General features: G+C 34.2%; 1 protein-coding gene across 7 annotated transcripts in view; it reads right to left on the bottom strand.

Annotated features, from left to right (window-relative positions):
• DCAF6 (DDB1 and CUL4 associated factor 6) overlaps nt 1–27,744 on the bottom strand; it is a 183,305-nt gene that overhangs the window by 35,497 nt on the left and 120,064 nt on the right. For 5 of the 7 annotated variants that reach the window (XM_068966657.1, XM_068966659.1, XM_068966658.1 and 2 more), the window contains 5 exons: nt 24,161–24,220; nt 10,225–10,342; nt 5,507–5,622; nt 4,108–4,191; nt 3,557–3,884 (listed from right to left, as the gene is read on the bottom strand). In XM_068966657.1, the coding sequence (XP_068822758.1) occupies nt 3,557–3,884; nt 4,108–4,191; nt 5,507–5,622; nt 10,225–10,342; nt 24,161–24,220 (706 nt within the window). The remainder of the gene's footprint in view (nt 1–3,556; nt 3,885–4,107; nt 4,192–5,506; nt 5,623–10,224; nt 10,343–24,160; nt 24,221–27,744) is intronic. The other 2 variants (XM_068966661.1, XM_068966660.1) reach the window with 1 other exon arrangement.

The following is a 27,744-nucleotide window of genomic DNA, read 5'->3' on the forward strand; positions in this document are numbered from 1 at the left end:
GCCAGTAAAGCCTAAAATATTTCCTCTTTCGCTTTTTAGGAAAAAGTCTGCTGGCCTCTGCTATAGAGAGTCCCAGTTATATTTAGACTGAGACTAGCTGTATTTAATAAGAAGAGATTTTAAAATACCTATGTTAGTCGTTAAGGCTAACATTTTACTTTCTAAGACATTTCCTTCTCATGCTTGATCTCAGCTCAAAAGTGAAAACCTACCAAATTATAAGAATACAAATCTTTATTAAAAAAAATTGTAACTTTGTATTGCTAAGAACTGTTTTGATATTTTCATTAAACGTGTCAAAAATGGCTTAGCTACAAACTTTTTAGGTTTCATTTAAAAATTAAATGTGTGGCAAAAAGTTTATGAGATCCACTATGTAATTCTTCATCAAATTAAAGTACAAATCTAAGTATATACTCTTTAACCATTTTAAAATTTTGGGATCATCTCTCTGGCCTAACCAAACTAATCTTGACTGGGTTTCTCAAATGGCAGCAAGAGGGGACATGCATCCTTTTAATTTGGCATTTCATCCAAGTGAGATGTTTACTTAAGACTCTAAGAACCAAATGGTGTGATTTTTACAGCAGAGCTTTGGAATTATTTATTCCTTTCGAAATAGAAATTCTCAAAAACAAAAATCATATGCTTATTCTTAAGCTGTTGAATGATTCTTTTCATGTTCTTAAGAAGTAAACTTTCTTAAACTTTCTATCTTTAGAACAAAAAAGTCAGCATACTCATTCCTCCAAATTTTGCAAGTAAGATAAATGGCCAGGGATGAAGAGCCCTTAGAAAGGTACAGAAATAAAAAGTATACTTTATATAGGTAGTTCAAATTTTAATCAATTTGGTACTCAGGAAGTTAGGAATTATCAAAATTATTTACAGAAAAGTCAGAAGGAAGATTTTACACCATTTGAAAATTTTTTTGGTAAATAGCTAGGAAAGAATAATGCAAATTTTAAAGGAAAACTGATGTAATTATGAAACAGCCACTTTAATCACCTCAGCATTATCTCAGTATGTACAACTTTGTGTATGTACGTATACACACTGATATATATAATATTATACCTAATTTCATATATTTATTAAAACTGTTTTCTATTTATAAATGGCTTGCGTACTTGTCCTCTTCAACAAATTAATTTTCTCAAAAGGAACAATTTTATTATCTTTCTATTACTGTTAAGTAAGTTTACTGCTATGTGCTATAGAATAATATACAGGACAAATAACTAAATAATATATAGGACAAAAAAGGCTAAATACCTAAACTGATTATATAGGATATTAAATAATAGTTAAAAAGAAAAGCAGGGATGCAAATACAGACCAAGAGGCGGTTTCAAATCTGGATCTAACCATGAGAGCACAAATTTAAGAGTACATGCGTGAAGTGGGGTCGCTTTCAGGCTGTTGAACCTGATCATCTCTCCTCTAAAAGATTCTACTAGTCTAGTTCAGCAAATGGGTTTCTCGGGTCAATGAAGCTATCAGGTGTCAATTCTATGGCATGTCTAAATCTCAGGAGAATCCCTAAAATATACAAGTCATGTAAGTATTACAAAAATGGTAAGTAAATGATAATGCTTAATAGAAAGATAATATAGTTTCTAGTAAGACATCCAAAGTAAGGACAAGATGCTGCAAGGTGTTCTGCATCCTCTAGGACCATTCTCCCCACAAATCCTCCTTTCTCATTCATCTTATACTACCATGTTAAAAAAAAATTTTTCCTTAGGTCTAGAATATACAAAATCTCTGCTTAGCACCTCAAGTTTCCTCATCTATAATGCAGGCCAGGTAAAAGTGTTATATAATTAGCCTGAATACAAGATGTTAAATAATCATTATTTTTTGCAAGTGTCTAATATTTACCAAAAATATATAATTCCTATTTAAACAAACAGACCTGGTAAGTGACATGGTACATTTTACTAGAAGCGGATACTTAAATTTCATTTTTAATTATGACCTTAGTATCATTTAAGCTATGTAAGTATAGATAAAAAATGAAGGACCTATGTTTGCTTATATAATTTGAAAGCCAAAAATGTACAAGCATAAAATAGTTATAGTCTCTGGCTCTCCATACTAGGTTTTAAAAACCATCAGTTTAATTTTCAAATTGTGCCATGCTTGCCAACCTTATTTGCATACATCAAGTGGTAATAATACTCTATGGGACTCCCTCTGAGTATGGAAAGAAATGAAACTAAGTTTTACTTGTCTAAAATATATACTAAGAATTTGAAGACTAATGTGTGTTAGGTGAAGACAAAATGTTTAAAAGTCACTGCAAAGTAAACACTTTGACCAAATATGACTAAAGGCAGATACTTATCCATCTTTTCATAGTTAAGAAAAGGCAGCTAAACTGAACTTCAAGTTATTATATCAGGAATTTTGCTTGTCCTCTCTAGAGCCATTCTTATTATAATTGCTTTTTAAAGTCTAAGCAGCTACATGGAATGTCTTGGTTATTTAATACACCTATCATTTATTTAGTGCTTTCAGAGTGAGACAAGTCCTTTGACTGATTTTTTTCTAAATTCTGATAACAATTCTAAACAATTATAATCTCATTTTATAGATAAGGAAACTGAGCCTTTAAAAGATACCAAGTAATCTGAATGAGGAAACAGCTAGTAAATGACACTCTTGATCATTATATAACATTGCCACTCTTTAATGGTAAATTAATATTTTCATTTTATTTTTCACTTGACAGAAATGTCAGAACATTTTATAAATAGCAGTACATTCAGCATAAATACACGTGATACAATTCTTCATGCCTGTGAAAGCTAAGATTTTAAAGGCAAAATTTGATTCTCTAGAATAGGACAGAACTTACAATGAGATATGATGGCACTAATTATAGAAATAGTTTTAGGAATGTATGAAATGCAATATACTTTAAAGATTTACTTTATCCACTAAAAATTAAAATATATCCTTATGAACACATAAAATCAAAAGTGGAAAAGCTATGAACATGTAAAGCAATTTAATTCTTTACTGCAGTTAAAATATTTGTTACTTGGTATGACTTTGCATTTCTGAAACTGAGTTACTTAGTAAAAGTCAGAGAAAAACAGTGTTCTCAAAAAGAGAACTTTATCACACTACCTTAATCCAGGGTTAAGGGAAAAGCAGAAAAATTAAGCGCTAAAAAAAACCCAAACTGATAAAAGGCCAAGATCTCTATGAGGCAATCTGACAACTAAAGATAAGCCTAACTCGGTAAATGACCTGTTGGTCATCCTCAATATTCCTTCCTCTGACTCTGTAAACTGAAGACCAGGCCTTTGTGCTGAAGATAAACAGCAATTCTTTGTATCTTCTTTATATTCTTTTGCTCAAAGAATGCAATATGTAATATGTGAAATTACTTATAGTTCACAAAATTCTGAGTTTATATGCCTGAGACACATTTAGAGGAAGTAACTGTCAAAAATGGAGAGATTCTTTTACATAACTTCAAAGAAAGAAATAAAGCCTTGTGAATTATATTTTCATAGTTCATGTTAATTAAAAATTTACCAACCTATCACCAGGTCCTGCTCGGTACCTTGCACCTGGGATCAGGACCGGGTCGTCGTCACTGTCATCTGTGTCCTGAAGAGCAGAGTCCCTGGTCAACGTCTCCTCATGGGCCGAAGGCCCGATGGCTTCTGTTTGTGACTGAGGCTCAGGATTGCTGGTACTATGTCTGGAAGCACTTGTAGTGCTAGTTTGATCTGAAGTTCCTGGTTCTTTGCCTTTTTCAGACAAAGTGGATTCTTCTGCAACCCCACAAGGGCTATCAAGATTGAAGTCATTCCTTTCTCCTGAGCCAGAATCCAATGACTCAGAAGTAAACTTATCTGATTGTGCTGTCAGAAAATAAAGTAGTAACAACTGGTCATGTCAGCAACACTACTTACTTAATCTAACTTCAGACATTTCCTAATATAAACCTAATTCCCCTACATGAAGAACAAAATCCCACAATACATCTATTTGGAAGCGGTCTCTAACTCTGGAGAGACTAACACAGATTACGGCTTCCTGTTTTCCTACATGAAGGGATCACCTACAGAGAACAGAGCAACTCACCTGTGTCTACGTGGCTTTGAGCTGCGCTTTCTGTAGACGCACCTTCCTGCAGTGTCACATCCTCTGACGACTCTTCAGGAGTTTCTGGGAATTAAACCAAATCATCTTTAAATCCTAACTTTTTTTTTTTTTTTAAGAAAAATAAACACTAATTTAATTAATATTCTAGGTGTCCTATACATAAGCAGTTCTTAACCCTTTTAGGGTCATAGAAACCTCTGACACTCAGATAAAAATTCCCCAGAGTATAATGCAAATACTATGTTTGTACCCACAAAACTGTAAAATACCATCAGGAACAGATGTGGGTATTTGCTATTTGTTTATCACTTTTGCCCACTGCCTCTTCCCAAAGTCTATGCATGGACCTTCATGAACTCTATGTGAAGAATCCTGCTTGAGATTATTCCCCCCAACTGACATTCCTCAATTTTGATTTTATTTTCTCCTAAATGTCAAAGAATATAAACTTAAAAACTGAGTATTTTTCTTCCTTTTGTCATACACTTGGTCTAATTTGAACTATCATGAGCAAAGAGTAAAGTTAGCCTCACCATAAATTCTATTTGGCTACTGAAAACATTTATTTCTGGGATTTAATTCCATAGACCTATGAAGGATCAGGGTTTTTTGATCCTAATTGTACATCTGCTTGCTAGATAGTCATCTTATATGTATTTAATTCTTGTTAGCTGTGTTACACTGAAGTATGTATTCATTTAATGAAAAACAATTCATGAATTCATTTATCAACTATGTACTGAAAATCTACTGTGTTCTAAGGCTGTGAGTTGCTCAGTTGTGTCCAACTCTTTGCAACCTGATGGACTGTAACCTATCAGCTCCTCCATCCATAGGATTTTCCAGGCAAGAGTGCTCGAGTGGATTGCCATTTCCTTCTCCAAGGCTGTACTAATCCCTAAATTTCATATGATGATCACATAAAAATATTCCAGGAAAGGGTTCTAGAAACATTCTCCAAATGGCTCTTCTTATATGAAACAGGATTCACTCATAACTTGTTTAGATTTTACTCTTTTTTCTTTCCCTCCATAAACAACCTATATTCTTTGAAAAAAATCAAGATAGATACTCTGGATTTCACTGCTAGGTATAAAAACGGTAATGATAACTCAAACCAACATTTATATCTAATGTATTGTCAGTATGATGACCATCTATCCTGGCCCCTGTACCCACAGAGGGGAACTATGCTTCCCTGTGATGCCTCATCTTAAATGCTTAAGGTCCCTATCTTTTGCATTTGCTATTGATTCAACTGCAGTAAGTGGACTATTGATGCAAAAGTTAAAAAACAAAACTGTAGCACTGATGTATCAGAAAAATAGGTAAACAAACATCCAACATCGGGTTTTGTCAGGACAAAATATCACCTTACTTGCTTCACTCTCTCCTTCTGGTGGCTGCACTGGGCTCTGTGGGGCCAAGGATTCCTCCTGATCCTCAGATTTGCAGTGGCTCCCATTTCCTCTGGAACTTGAGGCAGTACTGCTCCTAAAATCAAGACAAGCTATGTCACCAAGAAGTTAATATATGTCAACTTTTAGGATAAATTTTGTAATTTACAACTAGAGAAGCTGATCAAAAAAATTCAGACTATAGTATTTTACAACTAGAGAAGTTGACTAAAAAAAATCAGGATACAAATAAAACACAAGGTTTACATTAGCAGTACTTGTGAAACATCACTTAAAAAAAATCAAGGTGATTATTCCAATCCACTTTTAATATTAAAGAGAGATTTAAAAATATAAATTCTTCACTGACTGATGCTCCTACGATCTGGTATATATTTTTACAAGTCTCTCTATTGAATTTTAACTTAATTACATAATCTCTCTTCTTGTCCTCACTACATATGTTTCAACATATTAAAATTCCTACTGATTTTACAAACTTTGATCATACACCCTTTTAGACTTTGTTGTTCTAGGCTACTTTTAAATTGATACTTAAAAAGAGGCCTGGAAGTTTCTTTGCTCTTTGAATTGCCCTTTGTAGATCACTGCCAGTTCTAGACTGCTGTTCAAATATGGCAAGTGATCAACACCATAGTTTTATAGAAGGAGAGAATGATGTTTTCTATTTTAATTTTAATACCTACCTGATGATAACCATAATTCTGTTAGAATTTTTGGCTAGAGAAGAACACCATACCAAGTTAAATACGTAATTTTCAATGAACATTCTGTGACAAATCATGACATATGTGTAAAAAGGGAATTGAGTGGGAAAGAAAATGTATAACAATCTTATTAAGGTTAAAATTAAATTCAGAAAAATGGAACAATTTCTTAAATTTAGTAAAGATGTGAACAAGAAAAAACTGAACGGCTACAACAACTTAAAAAACGTTAATCATAGACAAATAGCAGTGACTCAATAAACAATGCAAATTATCATGGAATGTTTGTCTAAATTTTACAAAAGCTTTTTTTTGTCTAATTATGGAAGTTAATTTAATTTTTAAATGGCATCCATATATATATTTAAGACAAATGCATATCTACATGGGTATATACACAGAGGAAAAGATCAGAAAGAATATTTATCAGAAAAATATCAGAAAGATGACACCAATGTTAACTGTCATCTCAGTTGGGTTACTGTTAATTTTTTTTTCAACTTTTCTTTAGATTCTTATTTCTTTTGCAATGAACGTGTATTTCTTTTCAACCAAAAAGTTGAGTATAGCAATTCTGATAAAAGATAAGCCAATGTGATACATAAATCTTTTTTTTTCCCCCCATTGAGAAAGCTATGATCCAGGCTTAAACAGAATGCTCAGTGTAGAAGTTATGATAGGGCACTGATGTAAGAAGACAGAGCCATTAGTGGAAAAGACAAATAATCAAGTAAATACATTTAGCATGTGTGAATATGGTATTTTAAAATCACAGATAAATGACTAACTAGATCATTCAATAAAAGTTACTGGGAAAAAGGAAAAGCCATGTGGAAAAATTGAGCTATAAGCCCTACATCATACTTTATGGTAAAATAAACTATAAAAAGATTAAACATATTTTTGATATAAAAGCACAGAACTATAAAAGGAAATCAAGAAGAAATCTTCCCCTAATTCTGAGAAGGACAAGGAGCATTAATTAGTTCACAGGCTGAAACCATAAAGTGAAACTACTGTAAGCAAACTTAAAGACAAACAATAAACTGGGGAAAATATCTCCAACAAATGAAGACAAATGATATTACCCTCACTTAATTCTATACAGCTCTTATAAGTCAGTAAGAAAAACATAAACACCACAGTAAAAAACTGGGCCAAGGATTTAAAAGGCAATTTATAAAAGATGACAATTGTAGCTAACAATATTTAAAGCTTATCATGTGCCAGTCAATGAGCTAAGTTAGCGCTATGTACTTTTTTGGCATGGTCTCATTAAATCTTCCCAATAAACCCTGAGGAAGGTTGTATTAAATATTCCCATTTTCAGACGAAAAAAACTAGTATTTACAGAGGTCCAATAGCTAGTCAGGTTCAGAGTCCCAACTATTTGTCTGTGTACTCTATTGCCTTCCTGTCATCAAAGAAACTAAAATAAAAGCAAGACATCATACTGGCATAGATGAAAAAGAATGCATTTTTAAAAATCTTTTTTATAATGAATACAGAATATTTTTATAACCAGAAAAAAAGGCTACCTACTTTTTTGATAAAGAAATAAGAAACTAGTGAATAACAGAATATAATTCATGGTTAGTTTTCAAAGAAGAAAAAGTACCATTCAAAAGAAGAGTGGGACTAAAGATGTTTGGTTAAAATATGCTCAGATGAGATTCTTGATAAGAAATCAGTCCCTTCTGTACAGAAACATGAGAAAAGACTTAAGAATAAATACGATAATCTTTTGTGGTCTTAAATTATATACTAAGAAAAAGAGCCATGGATATCATAATTTTTAAAAGCTGAGGTCCAACAGTAGAGATCATAAAGAAATTCTATTGACCATGCCTTCAAATATACACCTAGAATCCAATCTCTTTTTACTACCTCCACTGCCCCCATCCTGGTCCAAGACACCACCTCAGCCTAGCGTGCTGCAGTCCACGGGGTTGCAAAGAGCCAGATACAACTAAGCGACTCAACACCACCTCTCACCTTGCTTACTGCCAAAGCCTTCTAACTGGTCTTTCGGTTTCTACCGAGGGCCTATTCTCTACACAGCAGCCAGAGATATCCTTCCTCCTTTTAAGACCCTCCTCACTTCCCTGACTGACCTTATCTGTTACTACTCTCTCCTTTGGTCACTCCACTCTAGCTACACTGTTTTGCTTTGTTTTCTTTTTAAGATCTTTGAACATACTAACACTGCTCCTACTTCAGTGCCATTGTACTGGCTTTCTCTCTGCATAGGATGCTCTTCCCCCAGATATGCATAGCTCACTCCTCCTTACCCTTTAAACTGCCCAAATGTCATCTTCTCAACAATGCCTATGCTTTCCTGGGGTTTTCCAATCAGCTTTACCTGGTCTATTTTCTTCCAAAGCACTTAATACCATTTCATAGGCTTTTGTTATACAATTCATTATTTATTATGTTTATTGTCTGCCTCCCATACCTAGAGAGTAAGCTCAAATAGGGTGGGTTTTTTTTTTTGTCAATTTTTTTCATCAGTGTATTCCCAAAGTCTAGAGCAGTCTCTGAAACACAGAAGGTATTCAATAATAATAATATATGAAAATCCTATTTAATCAAAGATTTTAATATAAAGAAACACACAGAAACACAAATGGAAACCTGTGAATTAGAACAAATATTGTAATATATCAACATATAATTAATTATATATTAATAAACAATATATAACTATATTATATATCATTTATATACAACATATTATATATTATACTAACATATAATATATAATAACATACAATTTAATATATCAATTATCTGGAATAATTAATATATTGGTTATTAAATGATTAACATAACCACCATATATTAATCACATATAATTATATTAATATATAATTAATTGTGTTAAGAAAGATTACATTGCCTACATGTTAATTTATATAACAGTAATAAATTTAAATACAGTAATTTGGATGCTGTCTCTCATGATAAAGGCAATGAGACAATGGCAAAGAATTTAGGAAGTTCACATAGCTAATTTTTTAAATATCATATTTAACTAGATTAATGAGCAATAAAAATAATCAGAAATACCATCAAAAAGAATCTATACAACCAGTGAAGTTCAAACTCACTAGTAATAAACTAAATAAAAATTACTGAAAAATCAAATACATAAGTTACAAATAAATGAATATACTGATATTGAATACTGGCCTGGAGACAGCAAAACATGTACTTTCATATGCTGTTGGGACAAATGTAATGACAGATGATCCTTTTGAAAATAATTTTTCAATATCTTTTAATCTAGATACAGTTTTATTTCTGGAAAAAGTACCCCAAATCAATCACCTTAAAAGTAGAAAAAAGCTTGTAAACAAAGATATTCATAGTCTTATTTGGTAAAAAATAAGTAACTTCACCCTAACTAAAAGGAAATGGATAAGTAAAACTATGGTATGTCCTTTTGATGGATTCTATTAGCTGACAAGATAATATTTGTGAAAACTAAGTAGTAATATGGGAATATTTATTATAAAGTTAACTCTAAGTGTAGGGGAGAATTCAATATATTCAGTATCATTAAAATAATGTCAAACCAAAAATATATATGTATATATACATAAACATACATCTTTTACATTGGACCAAGCCTGCAAAAAGCTCCAAAATGTTAGGCTTCTTAATTTTTGCACTATTAGTATAATGGTGACTGATCATCTTCTGCATTTTCTATCAGAAAAATATCCCAGGACCAGCAATATCAGTATCACCTGGGAATTTTTTAGAAATGCAAATTCTCTGACTCCACCTCAAACTCTGAGAGTGGGGTCTAGTAATCTGTGTTTTAAGAAGCTCTCCAAGTGATCCTGAAGCATGCTAAAGTTTGAGAACCAATACATTACTGCAAAACAAAGATGAACTGTTAAAAACAACATCTAACGCAATCCTACAGAGAGGCTAAGAACACCGGCACGGAAGCAGCAACTTACCATTCATCTGTAAAGTTCAGTTTTATTGTGCTTGCAGTTGTTCCTTCTGTGCTGTAGTGCAAGCTTAAAACTGGTTCACCTGTCCCTGGTTTGGGGCTCAGCTTTTCATTACTGTTATCTGAAAATTGTGTTTAAAACATTTGAAAAAAGTCTCTGAAATCAATAAAAAGATGACATTTCCTAAAATTTCTAAAACTTAAATTAGGCTGTCCTTGTCATAACTCTTTCTCACATCTGTTATGGTTCTCACTTAAAGTTCAAAAGCAAGTGTTACAGAAATACTCTATATTTCAAAGTGGCATTGAATCAAATTCTAGCTTTGAAACATGACTCCCTTTGATTCAGATGAAAATCACACACATTTGAGAACCATATTTAGTTGTTAGGGAATCAAAGAACATTAACATGAAATGACATACTTTATAAACTGGTATTTTTATTTAATGGAATTCTCAGGACTTTTTTTCTTCAGTTGCTAGAGCATTAAGAATAATTATCATTGGCTCCTTCAGAAATTCTGAGAAGTAAGATGCAAGGGCTCCAAAAGAAGCTGTATAGTAAAAAATTTTGCTGCGATTAACTGCTGTCAAATTCTTTCTGTTCTTTCAAATTCATAGACTCACAATCTAGGGAGGAATTACAGCCTGTACTCTATTGGGAAGGAGGGGGGAGAAAAATTTAGTTATTTTCTAAAACTCTGTTACAAGATCATAGCTTTTGATATATTCCATTCTCCCCTTCCTGACTAATCCTGAAAGAAATTTGTTTTCTAAATTATGGGGAGGCAACTCCATCTTGAGTCCATAGCTGATACTCATAATACATGTCTATCTCAACATATAAAATCTTTATAAAATGGTAAATAAAAATTAAGAAACTCAGAAATCAATACAAATCATTTTAAAGCCACCTGTTCCCTCCTCTCCAAAAGGAGTACTCAGATATTCAAAGACAAATTTGAACAGGGCTTTATAAATTTTTCATTTCATGATGAATAACAGCTTGGGGGGACATTAAAATGTATAGAGAATAAAAACTGCTATATAACCAAACATGTAATATTTCTGCCAGTTCCTTGCAGAAAGAAAACTCATCTGTAACATAATTATTTTTTGGATACTATTTCAAGGACTTGATACAGTACCTGATGGTACTAAAAAGCAGCTTTCTGTCATGAAAACAGTATCAACCTAAGCAGTAACAACTTGAAATCAAAATTACTCAAGATTTTCGGTTACTGGGCCCACTTTTTATTGCAATAAGGAACGTTTATCTTTCTGCATTCCTTTGAACACGCTAGAGCATTTACTAAAAGAGAACCTGACAGAAACTCTGCTCTAGCTTTTATCCTGTGAGAGGACAATTAACAAGACTTAAGAATACAGAACAGTAGCAGAAAGGAAAAAGGATTGCTCTCCAAGAGAGGAGAAGCCAAGCTGATAAAATTCAGGAGTATCCATTCTTACATCTTCACTTCCAACTCACGTGACATCCTCTCCTATAATACTAATTGCTTTTTGAAAGTGAAAGTTTGAATCAGTTATAAAGCTGGCCTACCAAATGGTATTCATTCTGTTTCTGAACTACTTCTGTTGACTATGTTCTTGATATAAACAGTTGCTGAGAAAAAAAAAAAATTAACCATCCATTACAACTTTCAAAGATATGATAATTCAGTGTTTTAGAGGAGGTATTTTACCAAATGGCTCTCTTATAAAATGACCAAATTAACCTATCTTGAGCTTATGTGAAATTATCAAGAACAGGACTTTTTTTTGGTCCACATCATGAGGCCTGCAGGATCTTAGTTCCCTGACCAGGGACTCAACTTGCACTCTTGGCAGTGAAAGCCAGAGTCCTAAGCACTGGACCCCCAGGGATTTCCAAATGGCACGTCTAACGCATCTGTCCCGCCCTTGCCAGCCTTTGAAATATGCGCTGTCAGTCACTTGTCCACACACAGCCTTCCCTTACTCTTTAGTTATGTTGCTGAAATTTCTGTTCCACTAATGCCACAACCACAGTCATTCTTAAGATATGGAATTGGTGATGACAGCCAAAAAGCTGAATGATAAGATTAAGAGGCTAGTTAAGAGGTAGAGTTGGGGCTATTTTTTTCATTATCTCTCAAACAATTTTATAAACTGCCTTGCTATTATTTTCCTTTTAAAGTAAAGAAGAAATGGCGACAGGGGGAAGCACGTGTGAGAGAACTGTAGGAAGATTTAACATGACAACACTGTAAATTCAACTATGCTACAATACAAAATTTTTTTTAAAAAGCCATTTACTGATTCATGTTGATGTTTGGTAGAAACCAATGCAATACCATAAAGAAATTACCCTTCAATTAAAAAAAGTTTTAAAAAAGAGGCCATTTAAATGCTTTATCAAAACTTCCTTTTTGAGTAAAATTAGAGGCAGCTATGGAGCCTGGTAGGCTGCAGTCCATGGGGTTGCTAAGAGTTGGAGCCTGGTAGGCTGCAGTCCATGGGGTCGCTAAGAGTCGGACACGACTGAGCAACTTCACTTTCACTTTTCACTTTCATGCATTGAAGGACATGGCAACCCACTCCAGTATTCTTGCCTGGAGAATCCCAGGGATGGAGGAGCCTGGTGGGCTGCCGTCTATGGGGTTGCACAGAGTCGGACACGACTGAAGCGACTTAGCGGTATAGATATTTGGATGCTATGACTAAAGGAATATACTAGACAAAGAGCTAGCTGTTGAGAGGTCAAAAGGGTGTAGAAAATATCTACCAACCTCCAAGACCACCTCCAACCTCCAAAAGCAAGAAGTATCCTTAAGATGATCAGTGGGAATTAATACTTTCTTCCGAGGTTACCAACCCACTCCAGCATTCTTGCCTGGATAATCCCACGGACAGAGGAGCCTGGTAGGCTACAGTCCACAGGGCCGCAAAGAGTCGGACACGACTGAGCGACTTCACTTTCACTTTACCTATTACCAAGTGATTATTTAATCTCTCTGGAATATAACCCACACATTATAAAAATACATGCAAAGCACAGCAGTACTCATTTAATTTACAAAATGACTACAGTTGACAGATTTTGTTCATTTAAACTGCCAATGAAGTCATCAGCCTGGAGTAAAATGGGCCCATCATTGTATCTCTGTTAGTTACAAATACTTCAGACCACCCCCTGCCCCCACCTAGTTCTCTCTTTGTAGCGTTAAATATAAATAACATCTCAGGCAGAAACACTGCACAATACAGAACCTGGTTTCTTCGACTGAAGCAATGATGCAAGTATATATCTGAAATTTAAACATTTATTTCCTAGCCTTGTTCATTCTAATCTTCCTAATTTAATACTCCTCTTCTTGATGTATACAACCTATCAGATTGAATTTTCTCAGAAATGTAGATAAATTAATAAACAAAGTTTCTAATAAAGTGCACATTTTAAGCTAAAAAGGTCTATAAAAATCTAAAGAACCAAGAAATTAATTTTATTATTACCTTATTTGAAAAAATACTTGTAAACATTTTAATTTTCAATAACTTGCTGTCTGTTAGAATCTGGATCAGCAAATACATCTTAAAAACTGCATTATTTGCATGCTTACTTAGAAATATATTACTGAAATTAAAAAGTAGAGATTTTAATCTAGGAGGAGTCTTGGTGTTGAGAACTTAATCAAATCCAATGACTACATAGAACGCACCATCATAAAAGTAACTAAATTTTGTTGAACATTACTATGTCCCAGGATATGTATAACCTTTGTAGCACATACTTTTATCTCCATTTTATAGATGATGAAACTGATAATAATGTGGTAGATTCTTTTTCTCTAAGTTTCTTTCTATATGAAGTTCTTACTTACTATACTATCTTGGAAAAAATTTGAATACTAAGTAGAAAATAAGATTCCTCAACACATTTTAATTAAGAAATATCAACTGTCGGTATTATTTCTCAGAAATGATATATAAATCAGCAACTTTGACAAAGTTGTGGTAATGCAAACTGTCACATTGGCATCAGACTACTGAAAAACTACCCTGTATCTTTTCCAGGGCACTAAGAGATTAAACTGTCAATAAAATTGTGGTGCACTCAGCACAAGGACAGTGTGAGGGGAAAAAACCACTTTAAATTTGTTCAACCCTGTTAAGGCGGCCATACATATTGCTTTGAGTTCAACTATTAAGAACAACAGATGATGTTAGTAGCTTAGAGTGATCTCTATCCAGGCAAACTACCACCCATTCAAACATATGCTTCAAAAGCACAGTCATAACAACATAAAAATCAAGACAATGTACTGTAAACGACTTCATTCTTTGGAGTTAGAAGTGAATAGTCAGTAATGTGAGAGTCTGGAAAGCAAATTTAAAATAAAAGATCCTTTCCAGAAAGAGCCCTTTGCAGACTAATGCACTGGCTCAGAAAAAAAAATTATAGAATGGGCTGGAATATAATTTGAAAGGAACTTCTTTGACTTTTACTTAATTAGGTAGCTTCCAAGCCTTTCACAGTCATAACCACAAATCAACTTTTGTTGTTGGTGTTTAATATACGTTTTCAAATCATTCAGTCTGTGCATTTTGACTATAAACATTTGTGGCTCTAAAAAAAAACATGCTCAAAGTAGATAACAAAATATTCTATCTTGGTAACTAGGTTTGTATATCATCTAAATATTGTTTGGTCTTTTAGCTAGGATGTCCCTGGAGACCTATCCTATGTATAAATTTAAACAAAGTTATCAAAATTATGATAATTAAGTAGAATATTGCCACAATAATTAGTTCAGAACCACTATGCCCAACATTTTCTCTGCTGCTAGGTCACTATTCTAACTGTACAATCATCCATTAATCATGTATAGTAGATAAGTTGTGGATCATGTAGAAATAATCTATTCTTTGCCTCAGGGATTTTCTATTACACAAAGAACTTGCCAATATTTTCCCTTTTGTTATGCCCAATGTTTAAAATAAAAATCAATTTACAAGGAAACAAAATGTATGATGAAATCCTCTGAAAAAAATATTGATACATCAATAATTAAGCTCAACTATCTCCACAAATTTTACACCCCCAACTTGCTTGACATACATAGAAAGGGCAAACATCTCAAGCATAATTTCTAGGCCAAGGTAAAATTTCCATTTTTATATGTCAGGAACCTATAACTTTTCTGCATAACACAAGACTACTGGATATCCAAATCTTCAATCATTTGTATAAGGAAGCATATTCTGATTCAAAGTGGAGAAACTGTTTCTAGGAGTAGATTCTAAACAGAGAACTCCTATCTACTACATAGATGACTGTGAGGCAAGGCTCTCATTTTGAAACTCAACGTTCTCACTAGTGTAATCTGACTTTATACAGAAATGAACTATTTTATGAAAGCCAAAAACAAAGTACAACTTTATCACTCATATTTTACTAGGAAATCTCTGCTATATAATCTTTTGGAAGTAATAGTCTATAGAGTCAAATCTTACTTCTGGCAATCAAAATCCACCTGTATATCAGTAACGATCATTTTAATCCAATACACTTTTTTCATGACATAACACAAAAAAGTGAATTAAACTTAAAACATGGGGTTGGGATACGTATAGAACCAGACTGTGCCTGGTTCCATTTTCCCTCTGATATTTAAAATTTATGGACTGAAATACAGTTACCATTCTACCTATGTGACACAGCCTTTCTTTCCCTGTACTCCAGAACTGTTACGTCTTACACCCCTCTGTTCATAAAAGTCTTCTATTCCTATTCACTTTCAGTTTTGAGGGAGAACAGATAGTAATGAAATAAGTAAAAATGCATAACCCATGCGGCACATAAACCCTACCAAAATTCTCATCCAGTGTTTTTCTTTTCATGACTCTTTCTTAAGCTACATTCCATTTTTTTAAAAAATCAAATCTGTCTGTCCCTCTGATTGATCAGATTACTTAGCATGGTAAAATGTGACTTCCAGATGAAAATGAAAATGAACAGCTTAGAAGAACTCTCTCTATAACCATTTTCCCCTCCAGCTACCATTCTCCTTGCTTATTGAAGAACTTTTCTTATTGCTCATCTCTACTTTTTCTCCTAAATCTGCCCTCTATCAATCCAGTGAAACTGCTCTCACTAATGAGACTGACCACCTCTGAATTTACTAATCTAGTGGGAGAATTTTTAGAACTCTTCTGTGTCTGCTACACAACAGAGCAGACAACTCTCATTTGAAAATTCTCTTCTCCTGGCCTCATGCTCTGTAATACTTTCCCTATTACCTCTCGGTGTGGTTGTCGCTTCTCCATCCCCTTTATCAGCTCTCCTCTAGCAAAACATTTAATTCTAGAATTTTTTGATTTTTTTTTCAGATGTTTTAGACTTCTCAGGTTTTACTTTCTTCCTAGATGACTTCACCTACTTCCATTTATCATCTACATGCATAAAATTCTCTGATTCACTTCTCCAGCTCTGCCATCTTTTTTAAACTCCATAACCTACAATCAATTGCCCAACAGATTTTTCTACTTTGATGCCTCACACAGATTAGTCAAATTCAGTTCAGTTCAGTTGCTCAGTCGTGTCCAACTCTTTGCAACCCCATGAATCGCAGCACGCCAGGCCTCCCTGTCCATCACCAACTCCCGGAGTTCACTCAGACTCACGTCCATCGAGTCGGTGATGCCATCCAGCCATCTCATCTTCTGTTGTCCCCTTCTCCTCCTGCTCCCAATCCCTCCCAGCATCAGAGTCTTTTCCAATGAGTCAACTCTTCGCATGAGGTGGCCAAAGTACTGGAGCTTCAGCTTTAGCATCATTCCTTCCAAAGAAATCCCAGGGCTGATCTCCTTTAGAATGGACTGATTGGATCTCCTTGCAGTCCAAGGGACTCTCAAGAGTCTTCTCCAACACCACAGTTCAAAAGCGTCAATTCTTCAGCGCTCAGCTTTCTTCACAGTCCAACTCTCACATCCATACATGACCACTGGAAAAACCATAGCCTTGACTAGACGGACATTTGTTGGAAAAGTAATGTCTCTGCTTTTCAGTATGCTATCTAGGTTGGTCATAACTTTCCTTCCAAGAAGCAAGCGTCTTTTAATTTCATGGCTGCAATCACCATCTGCAGTGATTTTGGAGCCCCCAAAAATAAAGTCTGACACTGTTTCCCCATCTATTTGCCATGAAGTGATGGGACCAGATGCCATGATCTTCATTTTCTGAATGTTGAGCTTTAAGCCAACTTTTTCACTCTCCTCTTTCGCTTTCATCAAAAGGCTTTTGAGTTCCTCTTCACTTTGTGCCATAAGGGTGGTGTCATCTGCATATCTGAGGTTATTGATATTTCTCCCGGCAATCTTGATTCTAGCTTGTGCTTCTTCCAGCCCAAGGTTTCTCATGATGTCCTCTGCATAGAAGTTAAATAAGCAGGGTGACAATATACAGCCTTGACGCACTCCTTTTCCTATTTGGAACCAGTCTGTTGTTCCATGTCCAGTGCTAACTGTTGCTTCCTGACCTGCATATAGGTTTCTCAAGAGGCAGGTCAGGTGGTCTGGTATTCCTGAAGCATATTCAAAACTAAGCTTGTGATCTCTACCTCCTTCTACACATCCTCCTCCATATGTTCTTCCTTTTCCAGGGTTACCTATTTTAGGAAGTGGATGCTCATTTAATTATAGTCAGTCAAAACTTGGGAGTTATCCTTGGAGCGCTAGAAATGTCACCTAATCTCTATTATTATCTTGCCCAAACCATCACAAATAAATGTATAATCTAAGTCAAAAACACTGCATTTACTGTATAAAAGCAGGTTTAAGACACATCCTCACCCTTCTCTCTCCAAACAGGTTTTCAGTGCTAAACCATCTCCCAGATAGAAATTCTGGAGTTGTTAGTGCAGTTTATACTGTGGACTCCTCTTCATTTGCCTCATTCATCAAATCCTGTATACTCTACATTCTAAATATTTCTTGACTCTCTCCACATTTCCACCTTATTTCTATCATCAGGTTAAAACCCTTATTGGAGATAAGAGTTTTAAGGAGAGCCTCCTAAGTGATTTAGTCTCTAGACAATTCTTCATATTCTATTCAGAACAAATGAGATCAGACCATATGTCCTATTTTTAATTCTTCACCAACTTCCTATTGCTCTTAAAATCTAAAACCCCAAAAAGTTCAAAAGGTCCTTCTCAATACAGACTCTACCTATCTCTTGAAGCCACAGCACACCCCAGTCATACTGGGATTCTTCTAGTCATTCTAATGTGATCTTCTCAGAGCCTCTGCAAATGCTATTAATATCCATTATCTCCTTTACTCCTTCTCTTTGACCTAACTGACTCGTATAATCATCTTTCAGACTGCAACTAAGACGCCTCATTCTCAGGAATACCTTACTTGAGTCTGTGCCAGAAGAAACAAAGACTCACTCGTGTGTTCCCCACTAACCTTGTTTCCTCTTTTAAAGCTCGTATGATGCTTGTATTTAGTTTTTACATCATCTGTCCTTACTGTCAGATGAGGCCAAGGGTACTGGTTATCATCACAGACACTGGAACCAGACTGCTTGTATTTGAACCACATTCCTAACACAGACACACAATGTGTGACTTTAGACAAGTTTCTTAACCTCTCTTTACCTCAGTTTCCTTATTTGAAAATGGGGATAATAATGATACCTGCTGTATAAGACTGTGATGAGGATTAAGTAAATTAACATATAAAAATTGCTCAAAGTAATGTTTGACACACACAAAAAATGCAATATAAGTGTCTATGTTATTACTATGGTTGATAACTATTATTATTACTATTATTAATTAACTCTATGTTCCAAGCACAGGGAGCATTAGCTTTATTATTCGTGCATCCTGGTGCCAGGCCTAGTATTTGCCACAAGGTAACAGGCATTTAATATGAGTTGAATTAATGAAACAGATACACAGATAACAACTCTACTACTTATTTCACTTGTCTTTACATATCTCTTGGAGTCTTGGCTTCTTCATCAGTAAAATGAGGATGGTATTACCTCATTAAACTGCAACAAATGGGATAACAGATACAAAATTCTTAACACAGTGTCAGTTACATACTTAAAACTCAATGAGAACTATTTTTATCATAGACAATTCTGAATTAGAGAACAATTTAACTAAAAATGTAGATAATGACTTGGGTAGCAAGAGGTGGAACAAGTGAGCACAAGCAAATGAATTATCTCATCTCCTTTTCCCCAACTTCCAAAAAATGAAATATATCACTAATTGTTAGAATCTAAACTAGTAGTTGGGGAAAAGGAGATGACCTACCTCATTCTAAGAAACTAAGTGATAACTAGTTCTAGAGAATACAAAAAAATAAATAAATAAACTTTCAACTTGGTGACAGTATATAATCTTAAAGGAATAATACTTAACAAGACACATTCAGTTTTTCCATTCCCAATCTACCCTAGTAGAATTAGTAAAATCTGTTTTACTGGTTTCTGACCATTCACAAGTCTCTTTCTGTAAGTAAACATTTCATTAATGTCAAAAGCAGTCTGCTTATTAAAATAATGGATAATCAGTATTTGTTTCTAATGTCCCAAATTAGCATTTTTATTTCTTTAAATCTAGAATAGAAAATGAGTGTCTGACACATGCATAATTGCCTACAAATATGTTTTAAACTTAATGGCATTATCAACTTCCACTTAATGATTATCACTGTAATGAATATAAAACAACTTACTATAATCATGGCCATAATTTAAAACTCAGGCAAAATTATTTCCTTATACCCTCTGAAAAATTAAATGTTGAGATTATACATTTCTTTTGTTATTGTTGTTACTGTTACTAAAAGAAGGGAGAATTTCTGGCCTAAATATTTTTAACAGGAAAAAACTGTTAGTTTTATTAAGAGGCAAGAGCAGTACATGTCAGAAGAGGCTTTTTCCCCTTATAGTAAGCATAAAAGAGACATAAATAAAAGGAAAATAAAAACTACTCATTAGAATATATTATTCAAACTAAATGCAGGACAAATGTAACTGTGCTTAAATAGTTTCTAATTAGCACATAAGGGTTGTTAATGTGTGTACATACAGCTCTAAGTTTTACAGCAAAGTACTTCACAACAGGAGAAAAACAACATATATGCTGTACACTTATTTCTTTAAAAAACATTTTAATAAAACAAAAACTATTGAGGCAACCAGATAGCTGCATTTATGATCTTAAGGTTTAAACTAAATATATTAGACTAAGCTTTTTTAAAAAATTCAAAATTAAATACATGAAAACACTGACTGCAATCAATCAGTTCAATAATGTATACATAATTAGTGAAAGAAAATAAATCTCTGCAGTGAAACATGTCAATTACTATGTCAATTAAAATTTTTTTATTAGTAACATTTTTATCCTGGTAATCCCTAAATCAAAATAAAGAAAATCTATGAACTCTTTGGGAAATTAAATTAAGCAACATGTAAAAGCACCTGGACATCTGGAAGATGAACACTGTCAGGTAAGTATAAAACTGAATTATCAATAAAAAATGTATTAGTGTCTCTTGAAAGAAAAAAGAAATTTAAAATATGCTTAATTATTATATATTCAGGAAAAAACTTATTTAATGTACTAATTTTTCCACTCTACAAGGTAAAATGGAGAACAAGGGTCTCGTCAAAGATTAAAATAGCTTATCTGGTTGCCTTATCTGTCTCCACTTAAAAAAAAATCTTTCTCCTCCAACCACTACTATCTGGTTTCTGCCTCCACATAATAACTGCAATGCCAAAGCACTGCCAAATTCAAGAAAATGTCTCTGTCCTTTTTATACCTGACAGCCCTATGTCACAATGCACTTACTGACGAGTTCCTCCCTGAACCTTACTTTTCCTGTGACTTTGGATACAGCATTCTTTCTGCCCTGTTTCTCAGATCACTCTTTTTCTGTCTCCTCAGCCAGGTCCTTTTCTCTGCTTGCTCTTTGTAGTGTAGACTTTCCTCTTTTCACTTAATCCTCTCTTCCTAGACCATTTTATCCACTCTCACCTTATCCACTCTCACCATTTCAACTGTTATCTGTAAGTTGACAATTCCTATTTTTATCTCCACCTCAGACTTCTCTGGTGACTTCCAGAAACTATGATATTTCTCCACCTGATGTCCAAAGGTAATTCAGACTAAACATATCAAGAAAATCTCATGTATCTTTTTTCCCCTGTAACTGGAAGTTTCTCTTGAAATCCCTATCCTAGTTGACAGCATTACTATCTACTGCCCCATCGAGACACCTGGGTATCACTCTCTCGTTTTTAAAAACTAATCTTTCTCAAAGTCCCATCAATTCTAGCTCTTAAATATTAAAAAAAAAAAAAAAAACCTGTGCATTTTTCTCCTTTCCAACTGCTATACTTTTAAGATCAAATTACTCATCCACTCATCATCTCTCACTTGACCTACTGCAATAGGTCATGTGACCTTTTACATGGTCTTGCTCTTCTCAATTTTACTCCCTTCCAATCAACCATCTACACAGATGCCAAAATGATCCAACACGTAAATCTGGTCATGTTTCTCCCAAGCTAGAATAATTCTCAGGGCATCTCACTGCTTAAACAATTGTTTTATTCACTCATTCTACAAATATCTACTGTTTAATGAAAACAGATATGGTGTTAGGCATTGAATATACTATAATGAATGAAAATATTCAGAGAATATACAGAAAGACACGTATCAAACAATCCCTTAAATAAAGGTATGATTATGAATTTTGACAAATGTGATGAAGGACAGCAGGTCACAAAGAGATTAAGAGAGAACTACTTTAGATTAAAATGTCATTCTACTTTTGGAAAAGTAGTATCTAAGTGAGTTTTGATGAGTACAAGTTGCTGAAGACAAAAACATTTTGGTAGAGACAACAGCATTCACAAGAGATTTAAGAGGGAAATGAGCTTAGAGTGTTAGAAAAACTGAAAGAAGGCCGAATTGTCAAGAGCCGAGTGAGTGAGAGAATGGGTCAGGAGTGTAGGGCCTTGCAAGCCAAGGCATGGATTTAGATTGCCTTAACGGCAAACTAAATTCTCCAGTGTCCTTGCCTGGAGAATCCCAGGGACGGGGGAGCCTGGTGGGCTGCCGTCTATGGGGTCGCACAGAGTCGGACATGACTGAAGTGACTTAGCAGCAGCAAGGGCAAACAGTTTAAAAGTTTTAAGCAAGTGAATAACAACATGCTTAGATTTACATTTTTAAAAGTTTACTCTGCCTGGATATAACAGATGCAGCCTGACAGGATGTGAGGAGACCAGTTAAGAGGTTACTGTATTAGTCCAGGTGAGAAAGAGCAGTGGGGAGTTTCAGTTCACTTTTATAGTAGACGTTACCTCTAGGTGATAAAACCCTGTAATGTAGAAGTCCCCAGGACATTAAAAGATGTACTGCTGAATAAAAAGGCATGTAAAACCTCAGGACTTAATTCATTTGGATATGCTGTCATTTGAACATTTCTGCTCAGAGAACTTCTTACCAAGTTACATTGATGATGGTCTGTCATCATGCAGCTTCTGCCAAGCCTACTCAATATCTGACCTTTTATATAACATCTCCACTCATAACTAAAAGGCAAATATGCTTTACATGGCCCCCAAAATACTCCTGATTTCTGCCCCCGAACTAGCTTACCGTAGTAAATGGAATCGTTTACCCAGGCATTGATGGCAAAAATCTGGGAGCTATTCTTTATTCTCATTTCTTTCTGTCATATGTCATAACATATATAAATTAATTACAACATAAATATAATATTCGACATAATTCCATGGTAATTTTTCTGTAAGATCAAATAAAATATGAATTTGGCTACAAACTCTTCAGTAGTATTTACATTCATATAGCCTTACCGAAAAAAAGATTGATTAGAGAGCAAATCTAAACAGTAGTACAATATATTATATATAATATTATAATTGTGTTTTACACTTTAATCATTCTTTACTGTTAATACCTCTGCAATAAATGTATAAAGATAAAACACGCATAATTTCTTAGTTCTCAAATTCACTTATGAATTCATTCATTCTCAAGAACAGAAAAACCTACAGCAAATATTTGCCATCTCAGGTCTATAAACAATAATTTAAGATCAGATGTACAGGAGTTTTCTAATTTGTTTCAGAATTAGTTTTTGAATAATTTTCCAAGAAGACAGTTAAAATTAGATCTATTTCATACTAAATAGGTACTTCAGCAGTATTTCATTTCCCCAATGACAAATGAGTCACCCTACATATGTAAACTTTTAGCCAACTAAAAGTTTATGACTTTGGGGCTTACTTTCACATTCTTGAAAAATATTTGTAAAATCTACTTCATCAACCTCTGCTCAAGGCTCCAAAGTGGACTATATACCTCTCCTACTTCAGAAGGCAAATGGATGTGGAAGTTATTTTCCCTTCTGATTGGTGACTTTGGAGCTTATCTCTGCATTGATAATCGTATTTCTTAAAGTTAAAGCTACCTAGAGTTCAAGCATCAGACAAGTGAGACATAAAACCAAGTATTTAGACAGCAATGTAGTAATACAGAACATTTTTATGCTCAAATAACTTTTCTAAAAGTAGCCACTAGGTAATATGCTAACCTCACACCCACAGTTACACAATTTTATGACAGCTAGAATTTGTAAAAAGGGATCTTTTTTATATACATATAATACTGTTATAGGAAGAGATTTCAAAGAAATTAGCTTACACAGAAAATAATTTGTATAGGCCAAGGAGGCCCTTTGGGCATAATACCACCTAAGATAATTTAACCCACAAAATACTATCAGACCATAGATCACAATGAAATGATATGAAAAAGTGAAAGAGAGCTTGGTTTATGCATTGCAATAAAACTATGGATGGATGGGCATAGCGCATCTCCTGTTGCACGCACCCTGTTGCTCGTCAAGTGACATGGATCCAAGCTGTTTGTTAACCACAGAAGAAGGAGAATCTGAAACAAAAATGAGATTTTAACTTAAAAGTAAGCAGCAGAAAACTGCACAGCAATGTCATGATCACCTCTAAGCTTAAGAAACAAATGTATAATGGTGGGGAATAGAAGTAAGTACTGTGGTGTATTTCCCAAGCAGTGAGTAAGCAAGGCCATGTGCTTAAGATATGTTATTTCAGGCAAGCATTTAGTAACTTTGAGAATGAGAAAATGTTCTTCTACTTCCATGCATATACTTTTTATCAAATTCATTTAGCACAGGCACAAGGTGCAAGGTAGATAAAACAGAAACAGAGTATCTCCCTCACCAAAAGAAAGACTCCTTGTCTTTCTCAAACCTTCTTTCCAGCTCCTTAAGATGGCTTTATTTTGGATTGGAGGATTCAAAGCATGAAATGAAATGCTCACTACACTTAGCTAGATGTTATCTTGAGTTGAAAAAGGAACTCAAAGACATAAGACAAGGAAAATGGTTTATGAGAAATATTTAATGAAGTAATTACCATTACAGAAACATAGTAACTTTTAAAAACTCTATGGTATGTGGTGAATATTAAAACTGCACTGTGAAGCCTTTGGTTTCTTTAGGTGCCTGGTGAGAAAAGGAAAAGAAAGGCAATGAAAAGGCTTACACTTTGGGCTTCATGCTTTCTACCATGGCTTCAAACAATGTTTTATTTTTACCCTTTGGATACACTGAGTTTCTATGTAAAAGAATTTGTTTTATAAATAAATAGGTTCTACTGTTTGAAAAACACTCCTATAAAGTAAGGCAGCATGATGAAATGGAAAAAGCACCAGTCTAGAATTAGTCAGTGTTGATTCCAACTTTGGTTTTGACAATAACCTAGCTGTGTGACAGAGGACAAGTCACAATATTTTTAAGTCTAACACTCTCCTTTCTTCCTGGTCATTCCAGAGATCTGGTAACTAAGAAAGGCATGAGGGAACAGAAGGAGGTGGCTACTATTACTGGCTTGGGTTCCAGCGTCCTAGTAGAGCTACAGGAAAAGAGAAAATGTGGATAGCAAGCATACAGAGCTCTCCACTAAATGTAAGAATAATTCCTAGTTTCTACCAGCCTATGCTCCAGTTCTTAGCAAATGTTGTTCATAGAAACTCTGCACTTTTGACTGATCAGTAGCTATTTATAATGACACATTATTCTTCCAATGGTAAGTATTTTGATTTATGAGTGACCATAACTCAATAGCTAAGTTTTCTAATATATCCTTGATTCTTAGCAATTTTATACCACTTGACTGCTTGTACACTTAAAACTCTGAACCCCGCTACCAGGACTACTTGTATCAATTTCAAACTGTCTACCTTTTGAGGTAACCAGTTTGGTCATAAATTTTTATACTACTAGATTTTCATAAAGCATGATCATCATTTAAATAACAGTATCCTTATCATTGCTTCATTAGAATATTCAGCTCAACAAATCTGTTGCTATTGTTTAGTCACTAAGTTGTGTCCAACTCTTTTGTGATCCCATAGACTGTAGTCCACCAGGCTCCTCTGCCCATGGGATTCTCCAGGCAAGAATAGTGGAGTGGGTTGCCATTTCCTTCTCCAGGGGATCTTTCTGACCCAGGGATCAAAGCCACACCTCCTGCAATGGCGGGCATTCTTTACCTCTGAGCCACCAGGGAAGCACCACCAGATCTGTGCTAAATAAAAAAGAAAATGGAATGATGGTAATTTAATTGGCTCCCAAATCTAGCCATGCTTTACTTTCCTTTATAAGACTTCTCAAATATCAATTTCTGAGTTAGCTACAATGAAGAGCAGATGAGTCAATCTTTGGAAAAAAACAAAATTATATTCTTTAAGAAAAACAAAAAAAGTGAGTCAGTGAAATAAATATTGGGAAGTCTTCCTAGAAAGCCTCTTATGAAATATTTTTTATCCCTTTGGATCCGTTATACATTCCATTATACTCTTCTTAAGAACCTGAGAACAACTTTCCATGCAATCTTTTTTCAAATATTTCATTTTTTCACGAATATTATAGAATGCACAAATCTTATGAAATAAAGTGCATCTTATGCAAGTTTTTAAATAAAACACATTGAGAAAGGTTCTACAATGCTGTCATCTCAAAGAATTGTGTATTTTCAAACTCTTGAAGTATTTAATTAATGAAACTTAGGTTAAGGCAGAAAGATAATGTTAAACTAAAAGGTCTTCCTTCTGGGTTTTACAGTCTGTCCAGATGTTATATGTATCTGGGGGATAATCTTTCTTCACATGTTGAAGACCAATTTTTAAGAAGAAATCCTTCTTGATCATTGCTTCCATTCTATTTTTCATTTTGGGTACTATGCAACTGTTTTTGAAAGGATTACTTTCCTGTTACATAAACATTTGAAGTAAAATGTTTCTGTATCACTAGATATTCATAAATATAATACCTATAACTTCTAATTTCCAGAAATGCTTCCAAATATTAATATAATAATCAGAATATCTAATATTTTTAAAAAATAAGTGTTAATTCAATGCTGATTGCTTCAATGTTTGCATACTCTACTCCAACTCTCTGTGAAATATCTTCTAGAAAGCACTATCACAAAATAAAAATTCACTACATGGTCCCATGATAATTTATTACAACATGCAGTACAGTTGGTCAGCTTTTTGCCAGTCTCTTAAATTATTATTTTTAAAGTAGAGATAAACTTTAAGCAAAAGCTCCTTCAGTCTAAGCCAAAGTGCCTCATGCCTAATTACTATATATCTCCAAACATTTCATGTTCTAGTTTTGAGAAAATTCTTTAGCCCTTTGACATTCAAACTTTCTTAACTGTATGAAAAAATAAAAAATTATAATTTAAATAACAAAGACTCTAGTCAGACTCCCTGGGTTCAAATCTGGCTTTTCTACTCAGTAATATTGTAATCATGGGCAAGTTATTTAACGTCTGTAAGTCTCAGTTTCTCCATCTGTAGAATGGGGATAATTATGGTATCTACCACATACTGTTCTTGTGAGGATTTAATGAGATAATCTATGTAAACTACTTCAATAGCACATAGGACAGGGTCAACTAATGTTATTACTTGCTTGTTTTTCTCAAACATAGTGTTGAATGAAAAATAATAATTAAAGGAAAAAGAAAAGAAAAATGATGATAGGATGCTGTTCTGAAAAACATGGAGCACAGTCCCATGTTTAAAGTCCTAAGCGACCCATCACTGTGTTGCTTAAGACCCTATCATTTAAAGTTGTTGAAAAGTACTTGCAGAACTAAGTCAACATCACATCTGATTTACTAAACGCTCATGTTATAAACACTAAAATCGTGGGTCAAATGCATCCACTTGAGAAGTGCTACATGTAACTGACATCATGGACACTGTGGGGAACTGGATGCTGTACAGAAGACTGTTTTCAGAGGACTGGGTAAATGCTGATTTTTTCCAATATGGCTCAGTTTTGAAAAGCCCTTTAAAATATTCACCAATGTTTCATACCCTTTACGGGGTATAAAAATTACTTTTTTCTTTTCCAATTG

This window comes from Capricornis sumatraensis, chromosome 2 (genome assembly GCF_032405125.1).
Source record: "Capricornis sumatraensis isolate serow.1 chromosome 2, serow.2, whole genome shotgun sequence".
Taxonomy (NCBI): domain Eukaryota; kingdom Metazoa; phylum Chordata; class Mammalia; order Artiodactyla; family Bovidae; genus Capricornis; species Capricornis sumatraensis.